This window comes from Phodopus roborovskii, unplaced genomic scaffold (genome assembly GCF_943737965.1).
Source record: "Phodopus roborovskii unplaced genomic scaffold, PHOROB, whole genome shotgun sequence".
NCBI lineage: Eukaryota > Metazoa > Chordata > Mammalia > Rodentia > Cricetidae > Phodopus > Phodopus roborovskii.
The window spans coordinates 5,935,001-5,951,266 of NW_026126459.1; the positions used below are offsets into that span (position 1 = coordinate 5,935,001).

Genomic DNA, 16,266 nt, shown 5'->3' on the forward strand with positions numbered 1-16,266 from the left:
CTTAAGGAAAAAATTTTGTTTTCAGCACAATCTCATTTAGTAACCCAAACTATTACACACTTACTGGCTGGCCTCAAACTTAGAGTCCTGCTACCTCAGTTTAATGAGTATTGGGATTACTGAGTCCTGTATAACCATGCCCAATTTTGAAGTTATAAACTTTAAATGTTTAAACTGGAAAGGAAAGTGGTATGTACATACCTTCATTCACAAGGTTTTGGGCTCAAACTGCAACACCAGAAAGAAATAAAAAGGAAGAAAGGTTTAAATCAGTAATGTAAACTTCTGCCTTAAGAAACTATTGAAGGGCCAGCAAAATGACTGGCTGCTAAAACACCTGCTGCCAGGCCTGCCTACCAGATACCTAACTGGCATTCCTTGGCTTTCCTGTACCTAGATTCACCGCACCTCAGGCAGAGCTCTACGAAGCTGTCCTAGAGATCCAGAGAGCGTGTTTAACATTGTGCACCCCTGGGACAAGCTTGGAGAACATCTACAGCATGATGATAACACTGATGGGACAGAGGCTTAAAGATCTGGGGATCCTGAAGAGCAGCAACGAAAGCGCCTTCAAGGTAGTGCCTTCCTCTTCACCCAACCCTTAAGAAAAGCCAACATGCTGCTTGATTTTAATAAAACTAAATAGACTTAGACACTGTCTTTGCAGTTCTTGGTAAGATGGATTTTTGCTTTAACATGAATTAAAACAAAGGGAATTGGTACTTTTGCCAGAAGATGGCAGCACATTCTGATTCATTGCAGGCTATAGCAACAGTGTAGTACTCAGGAAACAGAAGTGAAGTCTGTACAGGCAGAGTGGGAAGGAACACAAACAAGGAGAGAAAGTTAACTCCTAAGCCTTCCTGGGGACTCTGGAGATCCGAGGGGAGGCTATTTATTGGTTCAGTTACATTACTGAGACTTGGAAAAATGCCCAAGGACTATATCTTTAATGGGTTTTGTCTGTATCTAAATGTGATGTTGTCCATGATAATTGCAAAAACCTGAGCCACATAAGCATTTGGCATCTTCCATCTTCCAAGTTTAGACTGCCAGGACTCCTATTAGCAAAAAAAGAAGTTACAAATTCCCTGTGCCAAGCCAGCAAATATTTAACTGATAGAAATATCTAAGCCAGTGAATATACAACCGTGCCTGTTCCACAATTTGATGTGAGATACTTAAGGTTTCCAGTGTAGGTTACCCAAGGGAGATGTGTGAGTTATATCCTTCTTTTTATTATTATTATTTCATTGATGGCAAGGACAAGATCTCATAACCCAGGCTGGTCTTGAACTCCTGACTTTCCTGTCTCCACCCACCAAGAGCTAGGATTCCAAGTGTGTGCTCATAGTTTGTATTTTCCTCTTTTTGTTTGTTTGGTTGGTTAATTGGTTGGTTTTCAAGACAAGCCCTGCCTGTCCTAGAACTTGCTCTGTAAACCAGGCTGGCCTCAAATTCAGAGATCTACCTGCCTCTGCTTCCCATGTACTGGGATTAAAGGTGTGCACCACCACTGTTCTGCATATTTCCCTTGTATGACTTGAAAGGATAGCAACATTGCTGTCCTCCCTTTCCCCAAAAAAGAAGACCCCTCCCCCCCACGCCCATGCCCTTCCCCCCTGCTAGGGATCAAACTGAAGACCTTGCATATGGTAGGCAAATACCACTGAGCTATCCCAAAATGGTTTTGTTTCATCGGTTATTACTGGAATTCTTTAGCCTATGTATAAATTTAACAGTGGATGGAAGGCAGTATAGTAAGTATATGCTAATGGCACAGTTGCATAAAGGAAGTAACAGTTTGTTTGCCATTGACCTGGCTTAGTGAGTAAAGTGTTAATACAAGCATGAGGACCTGAGTGCAGGTCCCCAGCATCCACATAAAAAGGTAAGTGTGGAGGCTGAAGAGATGACTCAGAGGTTGGGAGCATTCGCTGCTCTTCCAAAGGACCCAGGTTTCTAGCACATACATAGAGGCTCAAGAACGTCTGTAACTACAGTGCCAAGGGATCCAATGCCCTCTTCAAGCCTCTGAGGGTACTAGGTGAGTACAAATCTACATATATATGTTCAGGCAAACACTCATACTGGTAAAATTAAGTAAACCTTTAAAAAAAAGGCTGGGCAGTAATGGTGCACATCTTTAATCCTAGCACTCCAAAGCAGAAAGAAGCTGGTGGGTCTAGTGAGTTCTAGGACAGCCAGGACTACACAGAGAAACCCTATCCCTTTTCTTTAAAAAAAAAAAAAAAAAAAAAAAACAAAACACAGCAGCCTGTTCCCATAATCCCAGCACTGGGTAGTGGAGACCAGAGAAACCTCTGGGGACTTACCTAACCTAATCTAACCAGCCAATGAGCTACAAGTTCATCTGGAGAAAAAAAAAGGGGAAAAAGTACAGGGACAGCAAGATAGTTCCGTGTATAAAGTCACATGCCACCAAACCTGATGGCCTGAGTTCATTCCCCAGAACCTACATGGTAGGAGGAGAGAACAGGATGTGCTCTTACCTCCACGCACACATTAGGCATGTACACCCACACAAAAAACACAACAGGTCAATCAAGAAACAAGGTGAAATTCTGTAGAGAAAAACAGCCACTGTTAACTCTAGCTTCAATAGGCATGTTCATGACCCTGTGTACCTGCACACAAGTGTACACACTGGCATCCCACACACCCATGCACACTCCACACCCAAAAAACTGTTGTTTGTTAGTGTTGTTCTGCAGCAAAAGAACAGTTAGGTCTTAAATATTAGTCCAAGGATAGAATAAATAGAAATGGAAGAAACTGGTAGTTATTAACACCACATCTCACTGATTTGTCCATGCCAACTTTCCCTGAAAGAGCTTATTGCCCTAGTAATACTGTGGTAATTATCTTTTCCAGGCTGCTCGGAAATACTGCCCTCATCATGTTGGCCATTACCTTGGAATGGATGTCCATGACACTCCAGACATGCCTCGTTCACTCCCTCTGCAGCCTGGTATGGTGATCACAATTGAACCAGGTGAGGTATGGGTTAACCCCCAAGTATACATTACTTATATTTATTTACAGAATATAAAATATTTAGGTTTGTCATGAGTTTTCTTATTTAAGATCACATGGTTTGTTTAATTTGACTCCTCCAATAAACAATAGATGGCAAATATTTTCTGTAAGTAAGAAATAAATCTTTTTTTAATCCTGCCTTTTCCAGAGCCAATTTGTAATAGTCTCACAGTTAGTAGTAGTGGGTTGCAACATCCCACTACTTACAGTGAACTACCCACCATCAACCCACAGACAGTTACCTGACTCTAGAGTGTGCCTATTGGGAAGAGTAGGAAAGTGAGCCATTGACCACAGTGAAATGCATAGGCTGTTAGGAGAACTGACTGATAAAAATGATACTGCCTACATTGTAAGGTCAAAGTTCAAAATTAGGTGTGTTATGCCTGATTAATGAAGGACTTTTTACATTTTTTATGTTTTTCGAGACAGAGTTTCTCTGTGTAACAGTCCTGCCCGTCCTGGAACTCTGTAGACCAGACTGGTCTTGAACTCACAGAGATCCACCTGACTATGCCTCCCTAGTGCTGGGATTGAAGGCATGCACCACCACCACCCAGCAATGAATGTCTTTTTGTGCTAGCCTATGAAGCAGTCAATCCCATTGTGCTCTGCAGCATTGGATGCTTTTTTGGTTAGTAATGGCTGCTACAGTTGCCAGTGTTTGTATCAGAGAGTATCTGAAGAAGTTTGTAGTTTTGTTTTGTTGGTGGGTTTTTTTTTTTTTTTTTTTTTTTTTTTTTTTGGTAGGTTTTTGGTTTTTGTTTGTTTGTTTTTGTTTTGTTGTTGTTTTTGTTTTTTGGTTGGTTTTTCAAGACAGGGTTTCTCTGTGTAGTAGTTGTGGCTATCCTGGAACTCCCTTTGTAGACTAGGCTGGCCTCAAACTCACAGAAACCCTTGCCTCCCAGGTGCTGGCATTAAAGGTGTGCATCACCACCCCACCCCACCCCACCCCTGGCTTAAATATGTTTAAATACATTTTATCTTTTTTAAAACTTCATTTTTGGGTTCTGTTTTGTTGTTTTGAGACAGGACTTAACTGTTTATTGTAGGCTGGTCTTAAACTCATCTAGTCCAGATACTCTACCTCAGCTTCCTGAGTGTGCCACCACAACTGACTCCATACTATATTTTAACCAAATACCCTTTCATCAGAGGATTTTTAAGCAAGGAAAGATATACATTGATATAATCTGGTTCCTAATGTAAAACAGTTTTCTAAATTAGTGACTTTTTAAATATTTATTTATTATGTATGCAGTATTCTGCTTGCACACCGGAAGAGGGCACCAGATCTTCATTGTAGATGGTTGTGAGCCACCATGAGGTTGCTGGGAATTGAACTCAGGACCTCTGGAAGAGCAGACAGTGCTCTTAACTGCTGAGCCATATCTCAAACCTTTTGGGGGGTTTTGTTTGTTGGTTGGTTGGTTTGTTTGTTTTTAAATATTTAGTGACTTTCTTAAACCACTAGACCATAACAGAATTGTGATTGGTATTATTGTAGTTACATACAGTCTGTAATCTACTACACAAAATGGCTGTAACAGTAGTGATTCTAGCTAATGAGAGCCACCTTGACTGAGCTTTGTGTACACAGTTGTGCTGTGTGCCCTAGTTCATTTAATCCTCACAGCTCTTAGGTAAATGCAGTGAAGATCTGTCAGGGACAGATGAGGGAACTTGCTTCTGATCCACTGGTACTGTCGCCGGTCATAGCCCATCTCTCTGTCCTTTAGGCATTTATATTCCAGAAGATGACAGAGATGCGCCAGAGAAGTTTCGAGGTCTCGGAGTACGGATTGAGGATGATGTAGTGGTGACTCAGGACTCACCTCTTATCCTCTCTGCAGACTGTCCCAGAGAGATGAGTGACATTGAACGTGTCTGCAGCAGGACCTCCTGACTACCACTGTGGCTGTTACCTCTCAGATCCTAGACTGGCATCTGTGCCTATGCATGTAGTCAGTGTCTGTGGAGGGTTAGACACAGGTTCCGTGGGGAGTGCATAGCTCTGTGAGTGGATGTCCCTGTATATGAGGACATTTTCATGTTAAGCAGATGTAAATCTTGAACAATCTGTTACTAGGACTTTAGCAACATTAATCTGGAAAATTAATGACCCAGAGGGGTTTTTTGTTTTGTTTTGTTTTTCAAGACAGTTACTCTCTGTATTGCTTTGGAGCCTGTCCTGGAACTAGCTCTATAGCCTCTGCCTCCCAAGTGCTGGAATCAAAGGAATGCACCACCAATGCCCCGCTTGACCCAGAAGGTTTAACATGTGGATGTAAAGTACGGTTTTGGTTGTGTGTGCCGTGCATTCCATTTAACCCATTTCAGCAAAACCTTCTCTTTGAGTTCTTCCCTTCCTACACTTTCGCTGAGACCCACTTAATAGCCTAAAATGCTTGTGTGATGCCTGTATCTTCATTCTTAACCAAAGTCTGTGCCAGTATTTACCTTCCATGATCTCTGCCTCCCCAGCCAAGTTCTGCACATCGCCTGGGACCTCTCAGGCTCAGGGAACACAGGTGTCCTACAGTCTCTCCATTCAGCCACAGTAAAGCAGCACCAGCCAGCAAACAAGAGTCTTGGATCTTTCTTGCCACTTGGTTGCTCAGCACCTAGAAAGTGTCTAGGTTCTTCCAAGGAAGAAAATGAAAAATAAGGGAAAGTGTCTATGTGTCCCCACAGATCCCGGGCTTGAGCTTTGTTTTCTTCAGTTTATCGGAGTTTAACTTTTCAAATGTCCACCTTCCTGTCCTTCATAGGTTCTTTTCCTAGACAGAATGCCACTATGTGCCTCGGATCCCTCAGAGGTTGCTTTCCTTTGTGACAGGCTCTTAGCGTAGCTCAGGCAGGCCTCAAACTACTAATCTTCCTGTACCCTGCCCACCTTTAGGGTTTTTGTGGTTTTTTGTTTGGTTGGTTGGTTGGTTTTTCAAGACAGAGTTTCTCTGTGTACCTCTGGCTGTCCTGGAACTCACTCTGTAGACCAGGCTGGCCTCCAGCTCAGAGATCTACCCATCTCTGCCTCTGGAGTGCCAGGATTAAAGGTGTGCACCAAGTAGTTCACTTCTAAGCTAGGGAAGCCATGGCAATGGTAAAAAAAGTCGTACTTCTTTCCCTAAACACATCATCAAGTGCAGTTGTACAACCCAGCCTGCATGGTGAGCAGGGCAGGACTTCACTCATACAAATGCTTTATTCAAAAGCGTATGTGACAGAGGAAAGCCCTAAGAGCTAGTGTGTTGATTTCTTTTAAATCTGAGCATGTGCATAATACAAACAGACTCCATAATAGTTTACACCTATTTCTAGCACTTACAAGACTGAAGCAGGAGGATTGCTATGAGTTCAAGACTAGCCTAGGCTACAGGGTAAGACCCTGTTTCAAAAATGAAAGTAGTAGTGATATAGAGAAAGTAGAAAGTACAGGTCCTGCCTATGTTCCTTCAGATCATAAGTAAAGCATAGTGAACTCCACCAGTCCAAATGGGACCTTAGCCTCTTTTATAACTTTGTACTCAGAAACTCCTGCCAATTAAAGTGGGTTGTGATTTGAGTTGGATCCACTGACTAGCAGACAATAAATGAAAGCATTACTTATTAAACCAGGCAATGGTAGCACACACCTTTAATCCCAGCACTCAGGAGATAGCAGCAAGTGGATCTCTGAGTTTGGGGATAGCCTGGTCTGTATAGCAATGAGTTCCAGGACAGCCAGGGTTACATAGAGAGTTCCAATCTCCAAAGAGAGGGGGGGGGGAGGGGGAAGGGGAGAGAGGAGAGAAGGAGAGAGAGGAGAGAGACTTAAATGGTTGCCCAAACAGCTGGTGTCATAAAGAACACTATCCAAAGAGGTTTTTACAATGTGGCTAGTATTTTTTATTCTTCACTTTTTGAAGTAGCATTTAAGGCCCAAACTGAGTAGATCGTGTAAGTTTTAGACCTTGGTAATTCTTTAAATTGTGTTTTCAAATGCTCCTGGGGTGTTGAAAAAGGTGAGGGTGATGACATCATTAACTCCCAACACTGTGACAGATTGGGTTCTGGGCTTCTTCCTCCTATTGCCACTGAGGAGCTTTGATTGTCAGTATTGTATGGGTCAGGGTTCACCACTGGACTTCAGGCCCATAGGGCATGCACCCACCAGAATCAAAAAACTGTGATCCTGGTCAACATTTCTTAATGCTTTGTATGACTTTTGTGCAATTATAAGTTCTATTCAGACAAAATACTGTTACTCTTTAAGGCCCTATTCAATGACAACAGGTGTGTCATTCCCCATCAAGGAGAATGCATTGTTAATGTCAAATTTGAATATACTATAAAACAATACAGAATTGTATAGCGTATGTATTTATTTTAGCCTCGTGAAAGTTTAAATAAGTTGCGACCATAGGTTCATGCATTTGAACTCCTAGTTGCCAGCTAATGGTACTGTTTAGGAGCCTGTGGAATCTTTAGGAGATGGAAACTTGCTGGAAGAAGTGTGCCCCTGGAGTCAGACTGTAAGCGTTACAGTCTCACCTTAGTTCATGTTCTCTCCTTGCTTCCTGTGTGAAAATAACTTAAAATCAACCAGCAGCTTCCTGCCACTCTGCCATCACCACAACCTGGACTCTTGTCTGGAAATGTAAGCAAAAGTATCCGCCTGCCTCCCAAGTGCTGGGACTAAATGTGTGTGCCAAATAAACTCTAATATAAATTGCTTTCAGTCATCGTATTTCACACCAGAGCAACAGAAAAGTGACTAATACAAGGCAGTATTTGTAGATTTAAATGTAAATTACATTTGATTTACAAAATAAATTCAGTGAGTTCATTGTTTGAAGGGAAGAAAAAGCAATGGACTTGGTCTGGACTAACTCCACAAAACTGACCCATAGGGCTCCAGACAGTCCCTGTCAGAGCCAGCTGTTAACTCCAGCAGTAGGAAAGATGGGGCAGGAGGATTGCTAGTTTGAACTCCAGGCCACTGTGTGCTGCATAATAAGATGCAACCTCTGGGGGAGGGAGGAGAGCCTTGTAAACCCTCATGCCAGGGAAATACGTAGAGCTCTGTGAGTTCAAAGTCAGCCTGGGCAACATGGCATTGTGCCTCAAAAAACAAAACCAAGGGGCTGGAGAGATAGCTCAGGGGTTAAGAGCAATGGCTGCTCTTCCAGAGGTCCCAAGTTCAATCCCCAGAAACCATATGGTATCTCACAACCATCTGTAATGGATCTGGCACCTTCTTCTGGCCTGCATGTACAGGCAGAACACTGTATACATGTATAAATGTATAAATCTTTTTTAAAAATCTGAAATGTAGCCCTGATGGGAGATGTCATTCTTTATATGTTTCTCATACTGGTTAATGAATAAAGCACTGTTGGCCAATAGGAAAGCTAGATAGGTGGGACTAGGAGACGAGGAGGAAATAGGAAGTAGTAAGGAGGAGTCAAGATGGAGTGCCTGGAGAGAACAGAACCACCATTCCTCAGCTTTCGGTAAGACCACGTGGAAATACATAGAAATGGGTTAACAATTAAGACAGAGCTAGCCGATAAGAAACTAGTAACTGGCCAACAACATTATATCAAATACAGAGTCTCAGTGTGTTAATTGGGACAAGACCAGACAGCAGGCGGAAAAACCTTATTCCTTACTACATAGCCCAATGGTAAAGCAATTTGTATAGCACACACAACTACCCAGGCTAAAACATACAACCTATGAAAAACTGTAACAGGCTTTTTCTTTTGGGCCACCAAGCAAATCATGACACAGAGACTTATTATTAGTTATGAATGCCTGCCCTTATGCTCATTTCTTACTAATTCTTACAGCTTAATCTGTACCTCTTCATCCACATTTTACATCAGGGCTTTTTACCTTTCTTTAATTCTCTATGTCCTACTTCCCTGCTTTTTGTGACTTCTGGCCCTGCAAGTGTCCCTCTCTTTCTCCCTTGTTCTCTTCTGTCCTTCTAAATTTCTCTCTCTAAATTTATTCTCTCTGCCCACCAGCCCCAGCTATCTCTCTTCTATTGGTCATTCGGCTTTTTATTAGACCATTCAGGTGCCTTAGGCAGGTAAGATGAAATGGCAATACATCTTTACATAATTAAACAAATGAAGCAGAAACTAATGTAACACATCCTTATATAGTTAAGCATTCTTCAACACCATACCATAATGGGGGAGAAAGAAAAGCATTGTGATAAATTGAAAATATTTAACATTTTAATTTTTAAAATTCATTCATGTGTGTAATGTGATGGAACACATGCCACAGCATGTGTGAGGGTCAGAATACAACTTTGTGTAGGCACTTACCACCATTCATTGCGCGTGGTTCTGGAAATATAACTCAGGCCCTCAGACTTACATAGCAATCAGTTTATTTACACACTGAGGTATGGCTCTGGCCCTGAAAAGCGTTTTTATAATCTTGCAGAACTTTCCTGTTCAGGAGCTGGGGATTATAAATCAGTTGCCACCTAGCTTGGCTCACATGAACTTTATTCAGTTCCTAATGATCATGAAATGGATCAGAATGGTGTAGTGGGGAAGTGGAGGCAAAGTACCAGAAGTTCAAGGTCATCTGTGGCTATATAGCAAGCTTGAGACCAAGCTTATAATCCATGAGAGACCCTTTCTAAAAATCATCGAACCAATGAGTGGCTCAGTGGGTCAACCTGGTGTGTTCATAACATGATTAATGCTTCAGTATGGATAAACTTTGAAAGCATGCTCAGTTAAAGAAATGAGACACAAGACATACACTGTATAATTCCACTCACATCAAATGTTAAAGCAATCCCATAGGGTATAGGAAAATACTATATATAGTGTAGGATATGAGAGTGACAACTAATCTTTATCAGTACAAAATACGGAGTCAAATATTGGGGTGAGCCTGAAAGATCAGAGAACAGGGAGTACTCCAGTTGCTTCTTACCTCTTCAGGTCCTCCATCCAAAAACAGCACTGAGATCCTCTTTTTACCCCACCTTACTACTTCCTGTCTCCTCTCCCTACAGTCTTCCAAACCTGGTAAACTAGTCACTGGCTCTGTCCTCTGACTTCTCAACCTCTATTTGTCAGAACACAATCAAAATCACATTTCCCCCTTTTATCTAAATAAAAAGTGAAAGTTTTAACTAACATTGTAAAACTATATATAATAAATATAATAACTATACATATATACAGGCAAAAATTATATTAACAATGTCTAGTCTGTTTGCATTTGACAAATTCTGAGAAAATACTCCTTATCTATGCTATCTTTCTAATTCACTTCCTATCCTAATTAGTATTACCAACCCAAAACTATCTTTTTACGTCTTTCAACCTTATACACTTTACACCTTTTTTTTTTTTTTTGAGTTTCTTTTCTGAATTTGTTAACAAGGAAAACTAACTGTCTACTTTTCAATCAAAATATCACACAACAGAGGTCTATTGCCTCTGAGTCCTAAGTGCTAGGATTAAAAGCAAGTGTAACCACTCCCACATTAGGATTTCTTCTATTTAAGGATAGTGTTCTTGAATAGTGCTGACAGTTATACAACCAAGTATACCAAACACTGTTATGCTATACACTCTTAGAAATTAAGAGTTAAATGTGGCTGGGCAGTAGTGGTGCAGGCCTGTAATCCCAGCACTTGGGAGTCAAAGGCAGGAAGATCTCTGTGAGTTTGAGACCAGCCTGGTCTACAAGAGCTAGAGTTCCAGGACAGCCTCCAAAGCTACACAGGGAAACACTGTCTTGAAAAACAAGTAAATAAGTAAATGAAATTCAATATTTTTGGCTGGAGAAATGGCTGGGTGGTTAAGAGTATTTGCCTCAGGCCCTGTCAGAGGAACAGCAGGTGGCAATTGAAGTTCAAGCTATCAGTCCACCAGGAGGACACTCTGTTGGGTCAATCTCAGGCAAGGCTCCAAGACTACAGAACCCAGAATGTCTTTTGCTTCTGCTGTGCCTTTACATGTTTTCTCTGGTATCTGGCATGATGTGAAAGGGTACCTGTAATATAGTGTGTTTATCTTATAGAAACATCCTATTCTGGGCACTTTTACCTGTGGATTATTGTGAAGATGATTCCTCCCTAAGCTGTACTATATAATTGATAATAAAAATGAATGCAAGGAAATGCTACCAAGCTAGGAGCTGTAAGTTTCACCTAAGGAGCTACATACATTGTAGCTCAAGTTAATGATTAAGGGAAACAATTGAGTCCCCAGGAGCCAGGCTGGCTCTAATTCTCTCTTAATGCTGAAATGCACAGTCATAGGTTTCAGTGTGCATCATTAGCTGAAACAAAGCTTTAGGATAATTTCATGTTAGAGCAGATGCTTTGATAGTAGCTTTGAAATGAAAAACCCTACAAAACAATTTAAAGCTCACAAGGACAGGTAAAAAATACAAAACAGCCAATTGTTATTAGCTGACATACTTTCCTTGCTAGGGTGGGTTGATGATCAAAGGTGATGATTAATTTCTTATACCCATTTTTGCTCTTGGTCTCCTTATATAAAATCTTGATGAGCTGGGCAGTGATGCCACATGCACACCTTTAATCCCAGCACTAGGAAGCAGAGGCAGGTGGATCTCTGTAAATTCGAGACCAGCCTGGTCTACAGAGTGAGTTCCAGGAAGAAGCTCCAAAGCTACACAAAGAAACCCTGTCTTGAAAAACAAACAAACTATTGATGAGCAGGTATGTACCCTAAAAGTTTAAAGTAGAGCTGACTGATTTTTTTTCATGTATACAAGTTTAGATTTATGATTCCTTATAGGATTACCTTTCAAGATAAGCAATAAGTATTTGGCCCTTTTTTGTAACTCCAAAACACAGCCTGCCAGTAAAAAACCTGACTAAAAAGAATACCTTCTTGCCCGTATGGTTAATCTGCATAACAAGTTGCTTGTATATGAATGTACATGGGTTCTTGGGATAATTTGTTTTTCTCCTATAATATGTAAAATGTTTACTCATGTAAGGAATATGGAAAACATGCTATTTTTTACTATTTGTTTTATATTCATTGTACTCATTCACTTGAAAAACAGAAAGTAACCACGTTGTAATTCCTATGTTGCCTGAAAAACTTTGTTGGTGTATATAAACTACAGGAAAAGGTATACAGTAGAAAGAATACTAGCCAGGCAGTGATGGCACACACCTTTGATCCCAACACTTGGGAGGCAGAGACTGGCAGATCTCTTTGAGTTCAAGACCAGCCTGGTGTACAGAGTAATTTTTAGAACAGGCTCCAAAGCTACATAGAAACCCTGTCTAGAAAGGAAGGAAAGAAAACAGAAGGAGAAAAATAAAGAATAAAGAAGAAAACAATCAAGAGAAAGTATTTTCTACTAACTCCCTCATATAGAAAAGTATAGTACATGCCAACACCATGGATTCCTTTTGAGCCCTGTGCTGGCTGGAAACTGGCGTCCCAGGCAGTAATAAATAATAAATACTGTTCTTCCAGTCAAACCTGGGTTTGACTACAAGCACCTACATAACAGCTCACAACCATTTGTAACTCCTGTTTCAGGGGACCCAACACCCTCTTTTGGCCTCTGCTGGCCAGGCATGCATGTATACTTTGAGCACAGACATACATGCAGAAAAAATGCCCATATACATTTTTTAAAAATACTTTACCACTATGTTTTTAAATAATGTAATTATTGTGGTGTAAGAGTGTAACCCTAACATTTAGGCAGTGGGGGCAAGAGGATCAGAAGTTTAAAGTGCAGAGCAGTGGTGGCACAAATTAACTCTTTAAAAAATGTTCAAGCTAATTTTTGGCTACCTAGAAAATTCAAGGCCAGGCTGAGATGCATGAGACCGTGTGTCAATAAAGAAGTGTGTGCAGGGCAGGAAAGACATCTTGGCAAACTGGAGCTACACCTGCAAGTAGACAATGTCCTTTCAGGTCTTCAGCCCATAGCACCCACACCTTTCTGCCCTCAAGGATCTATGACTCTAAGGTATTTTAAATGAGAATGACCCCACTAGACTCTTGTTTGAATGTTTGGTTCCCAGTTGGTGGATTAGGAAGTTGTGTCATTGGGGGTGGACTTTGAAGTTCAAAAGCCCATACCAGACCCAGTATCTCGCTGCCTGCTGCCTGCAGATCAGGTCCTAAAACTCTGCTTCCCACCATGATGAAAATGGACTAACCCTGTTAGTATTCAGACATCTGTACTGGCCTGCCCTTGGGGTTCTGACAGGATACATCCTCAGCTACAACCACTATGAGTGCCACCTGTGCACATTCACTATGTTTCCTTTTAAAAGGGCTTTGCCTACCTTCCATCTCTCTCTCTCTCTCTCTCTCTCTCTCTCTCTCTCCCTCTTCCTCTCTCTCTCTCTAGCTCTCTTCCTCCCTCTTCCTCTCTCTCTCCTCTTCTGCCAATCCTATCTGTAGAGGTCAATCTCCCTTCTCCCCTCCCTCCCTTTCCCATTCACTTTCCCCCAGTTTATTAAAAAAAAAAAAAAAAAAAAAAATGCCTCCACCCAAGCTCTGTGGAATGGGGTCTTCCTGTTATGCACTGCCTGCTTTTTAAAATGACAACAAACCCTCCAAAACTGTAAGCAAGCTCCTGATTAAATGATTGCTTTTGTAAGAGTTTTGTATGCCTTGGCCATAGTGTGTCTCCACAGCAATAGAACTGTGACTAAGACAAACTCCATATTGTCAGTGAGGAACAGTTCACCCAAAAACTGCTGCTAAAATAGGTAACACAAGGACAGTGTACCTTCTTGGCCATCTTTCAGTGAAACTAGGGCTCCTGGTGACGTGTAAGAATGTTCTCCAAAGTAAGCCACACCAAGCAAGCTCCAACCTGAGAACATAATTAGTGTATTCCAAGGCTCATTATTTTCCTTTTTTGTTTTTTGTTTTTCAAGGCAGGGTTTCTCTGTAGTTCTGGAGCCTGTCCTAGAATTCACTTTTTAGACCAGGATGGCCTCAAACTCAGAGATTTGCCTATCTCTGCCTCCCATTCACCAACCATTATGCTCTGTTCTCTTTGTTCCCACTCCCAGGGATCTTGCTCTTCCCAGCTAATCCCCTTTCTATTTTCATGGTGTGTGTGTGTGTGTGTGTGTGTGTGTGTGTGTGTGTGTGTGAGTGTGAGTTTCAAAGGGCTACTTACAGGAGTATGGGTAAGGGGTCAATTACTGAAAAATGGGCAATTTACCAGTGGCAACATCACAGAAGAAAATGTCTTTCCTTTGTCCAGCTATCATTAACTCCCTATAGATACTTGGAAGGAAGCTTCTATGAAGGAATGTTGATTGACCCAAATTTCTGCAAGCCTTCTGTAGGTAATCATAGCTGCTGAGCATTCAAGGTTATAATGGCCATGTCCTACCTGGAAGACAGCATTCCACAATACTCCACCCTTTCATTTGACTCTTACATTCTTTCTACTCTATCACAATATTCCCTGAGCCTCAGAGGAAGTGATATTGATATCCCATCTAGGGATGAACATCTAACAATCACTTATTCTCTTCACACTGACCAACTATAAGTCCCTACATTAACTACTACCTACTGTGTAAAAGAAGCAAGCTGATAGCAGCACTAGTCTTTGAGCAAAAACATATTTAGAAGGCAATTTGACAGCACATGATGTTCATTTTAGCAAAACAGCAGTACTATTCCCCTAGGGTTAATAGCCTCCCCAGTCAAGTTTGCAGTACCTGGTATGAGTTCCCTCCTGTGGAATTTTAAAAAATGGTTGGTTACCCCTGTAACAGTTATGCTACTATGTCATCAGTGGGTATATATCTGCCTGCTAGATTGGTAGTGTAACACACAGTATCCACAGCTGGGTAACAATGTTGATAACAATTATTTCTCAGTATCTAATGAACATGTGCCTTAGTTATGATTTCTATTTCTGTGAAGAGGCAGTATGACCATGGCAGCTTTTAAAAAGGGAAACATTTAGCTGGGCATTGGTGGCACACACCTTTAATCCCAGCACTCTGGAGGCAGAGGCAAGCGGATCTCTGTGAGTTCAAGGCCAGCCTGGTCTACAGAGCAATACAAAGAAACCCTGTCTCGAGGAGAAAAAAAAAAAAAAAAAAGGAAAGCATTTCAATGAGGCTGGCTTACAGTTTAGGCTTAGTCCATTATCATCATGGGGGGAAGCGGGACAGGTATACAAGTTCTGGAGGAGCTGAGAATTCTACATCTGGATTGGCAGGCAGCAGGAAAAGACTGACACACTGGTCAGGCTTGAGCATCTAAGACCTCAAAGCCTGCCCTCAGTGCACACTTTCTCCAACATGTCACATTTACTCCAACAAGGCCATACCTCCTAATCTTTCCACTCTCTATTGGCTTATGGGAACCATTTTTATGCAAACTACCACACCATGCTCAACTACTATGTAATTGAGGAACCTTAAACTTCTAATACTCTTGCTTTCACCCCCTAACTCCTGGAACTACAGATATATAGTACTAAATTTTGTTTTTGTAGTACTGAAGATTGAATCAAGGACTTTGTTGTTTTTGTGTGGGGGGGGGTTTCTTTTTTTGGGTTTTCGGGACAGGGTTTCTTTGTGAAATCTTTACTGTCCTGCAACTCACTCTCAACCAGTCTGGCAAGCTTAAAACCAAGAGATTCTCCTGCCTCCACCTCCCAAGTGCTGGAATTATAGGTGTTTGCCATAGGAGGCAGAATTTGAATCAGTGTCTGCCTGACTCCAAAGGTGACACCAAGCCTGTCATTAGTGTGCTCCACCTCACCCCACTCTTACACCCTGTAGTGACTTCATCAACAATCCAGATTTTAGTTAGACTGTAGGCAGATATTCCCTACCGTTTGTTTTCTCCCCTAAAAGGGGAGGGAGTAAGGGCACAGCAGCCTGCCATTGTTTTCAGTTTGCTCATTTCTCTACTTTGTATTTAGAACGCCAGTTCTTAATACACGGAAGGTCAGAGTTGAATGTTCAAGTCAACAAGAATAAGGCACTTCATTATATAGGGTGAGGACCTAAAAATAAAAGTAATAATCAACAGGTTTGTTCCTGACAAGGACTTTTTCTAGTTCAGACTGTAGACAAAAGAGGTTGAAAAGGATGCGTTTTAAAGACCCTTTTGATTCAGGTGAGTTTTTGGAAGATGTCAATGGGATGACGGTGTGGCACCATTGGTAAAGTGTCATTCTGCAACAGTCCAA

The 16,266-nt window shown here is 41.4% G+C and overlaps 1 protein-coding gene across 1 annotated transcript in view; it reads left to right on the forward strand.

Annotated features, from left to right (window-relative positions):
• Xpnpep3 (X-prolyl aminopeptidase 3) overlaps positions 1-5,205 on the forward strand; it is a 48,586-nt gene extending 43,381 nt beyond the window's left edge. The window contains 3 exon segments of the mRNA XM_051189104.1: positions 398-575; positions 2,896-3,016; positions 4,800-5,205. Coding sequence (XP_051045061.1) covers positions 398-575; positions 2,896-3,016; positions 4,800-4,966 — 466 coding nt within the window. The 3' untranslated portion in view covers positions 4,967-5,205.
• The last annotated feature ends 11,061 nt before the right edge of the window (positions 5,206-16,266 follow it).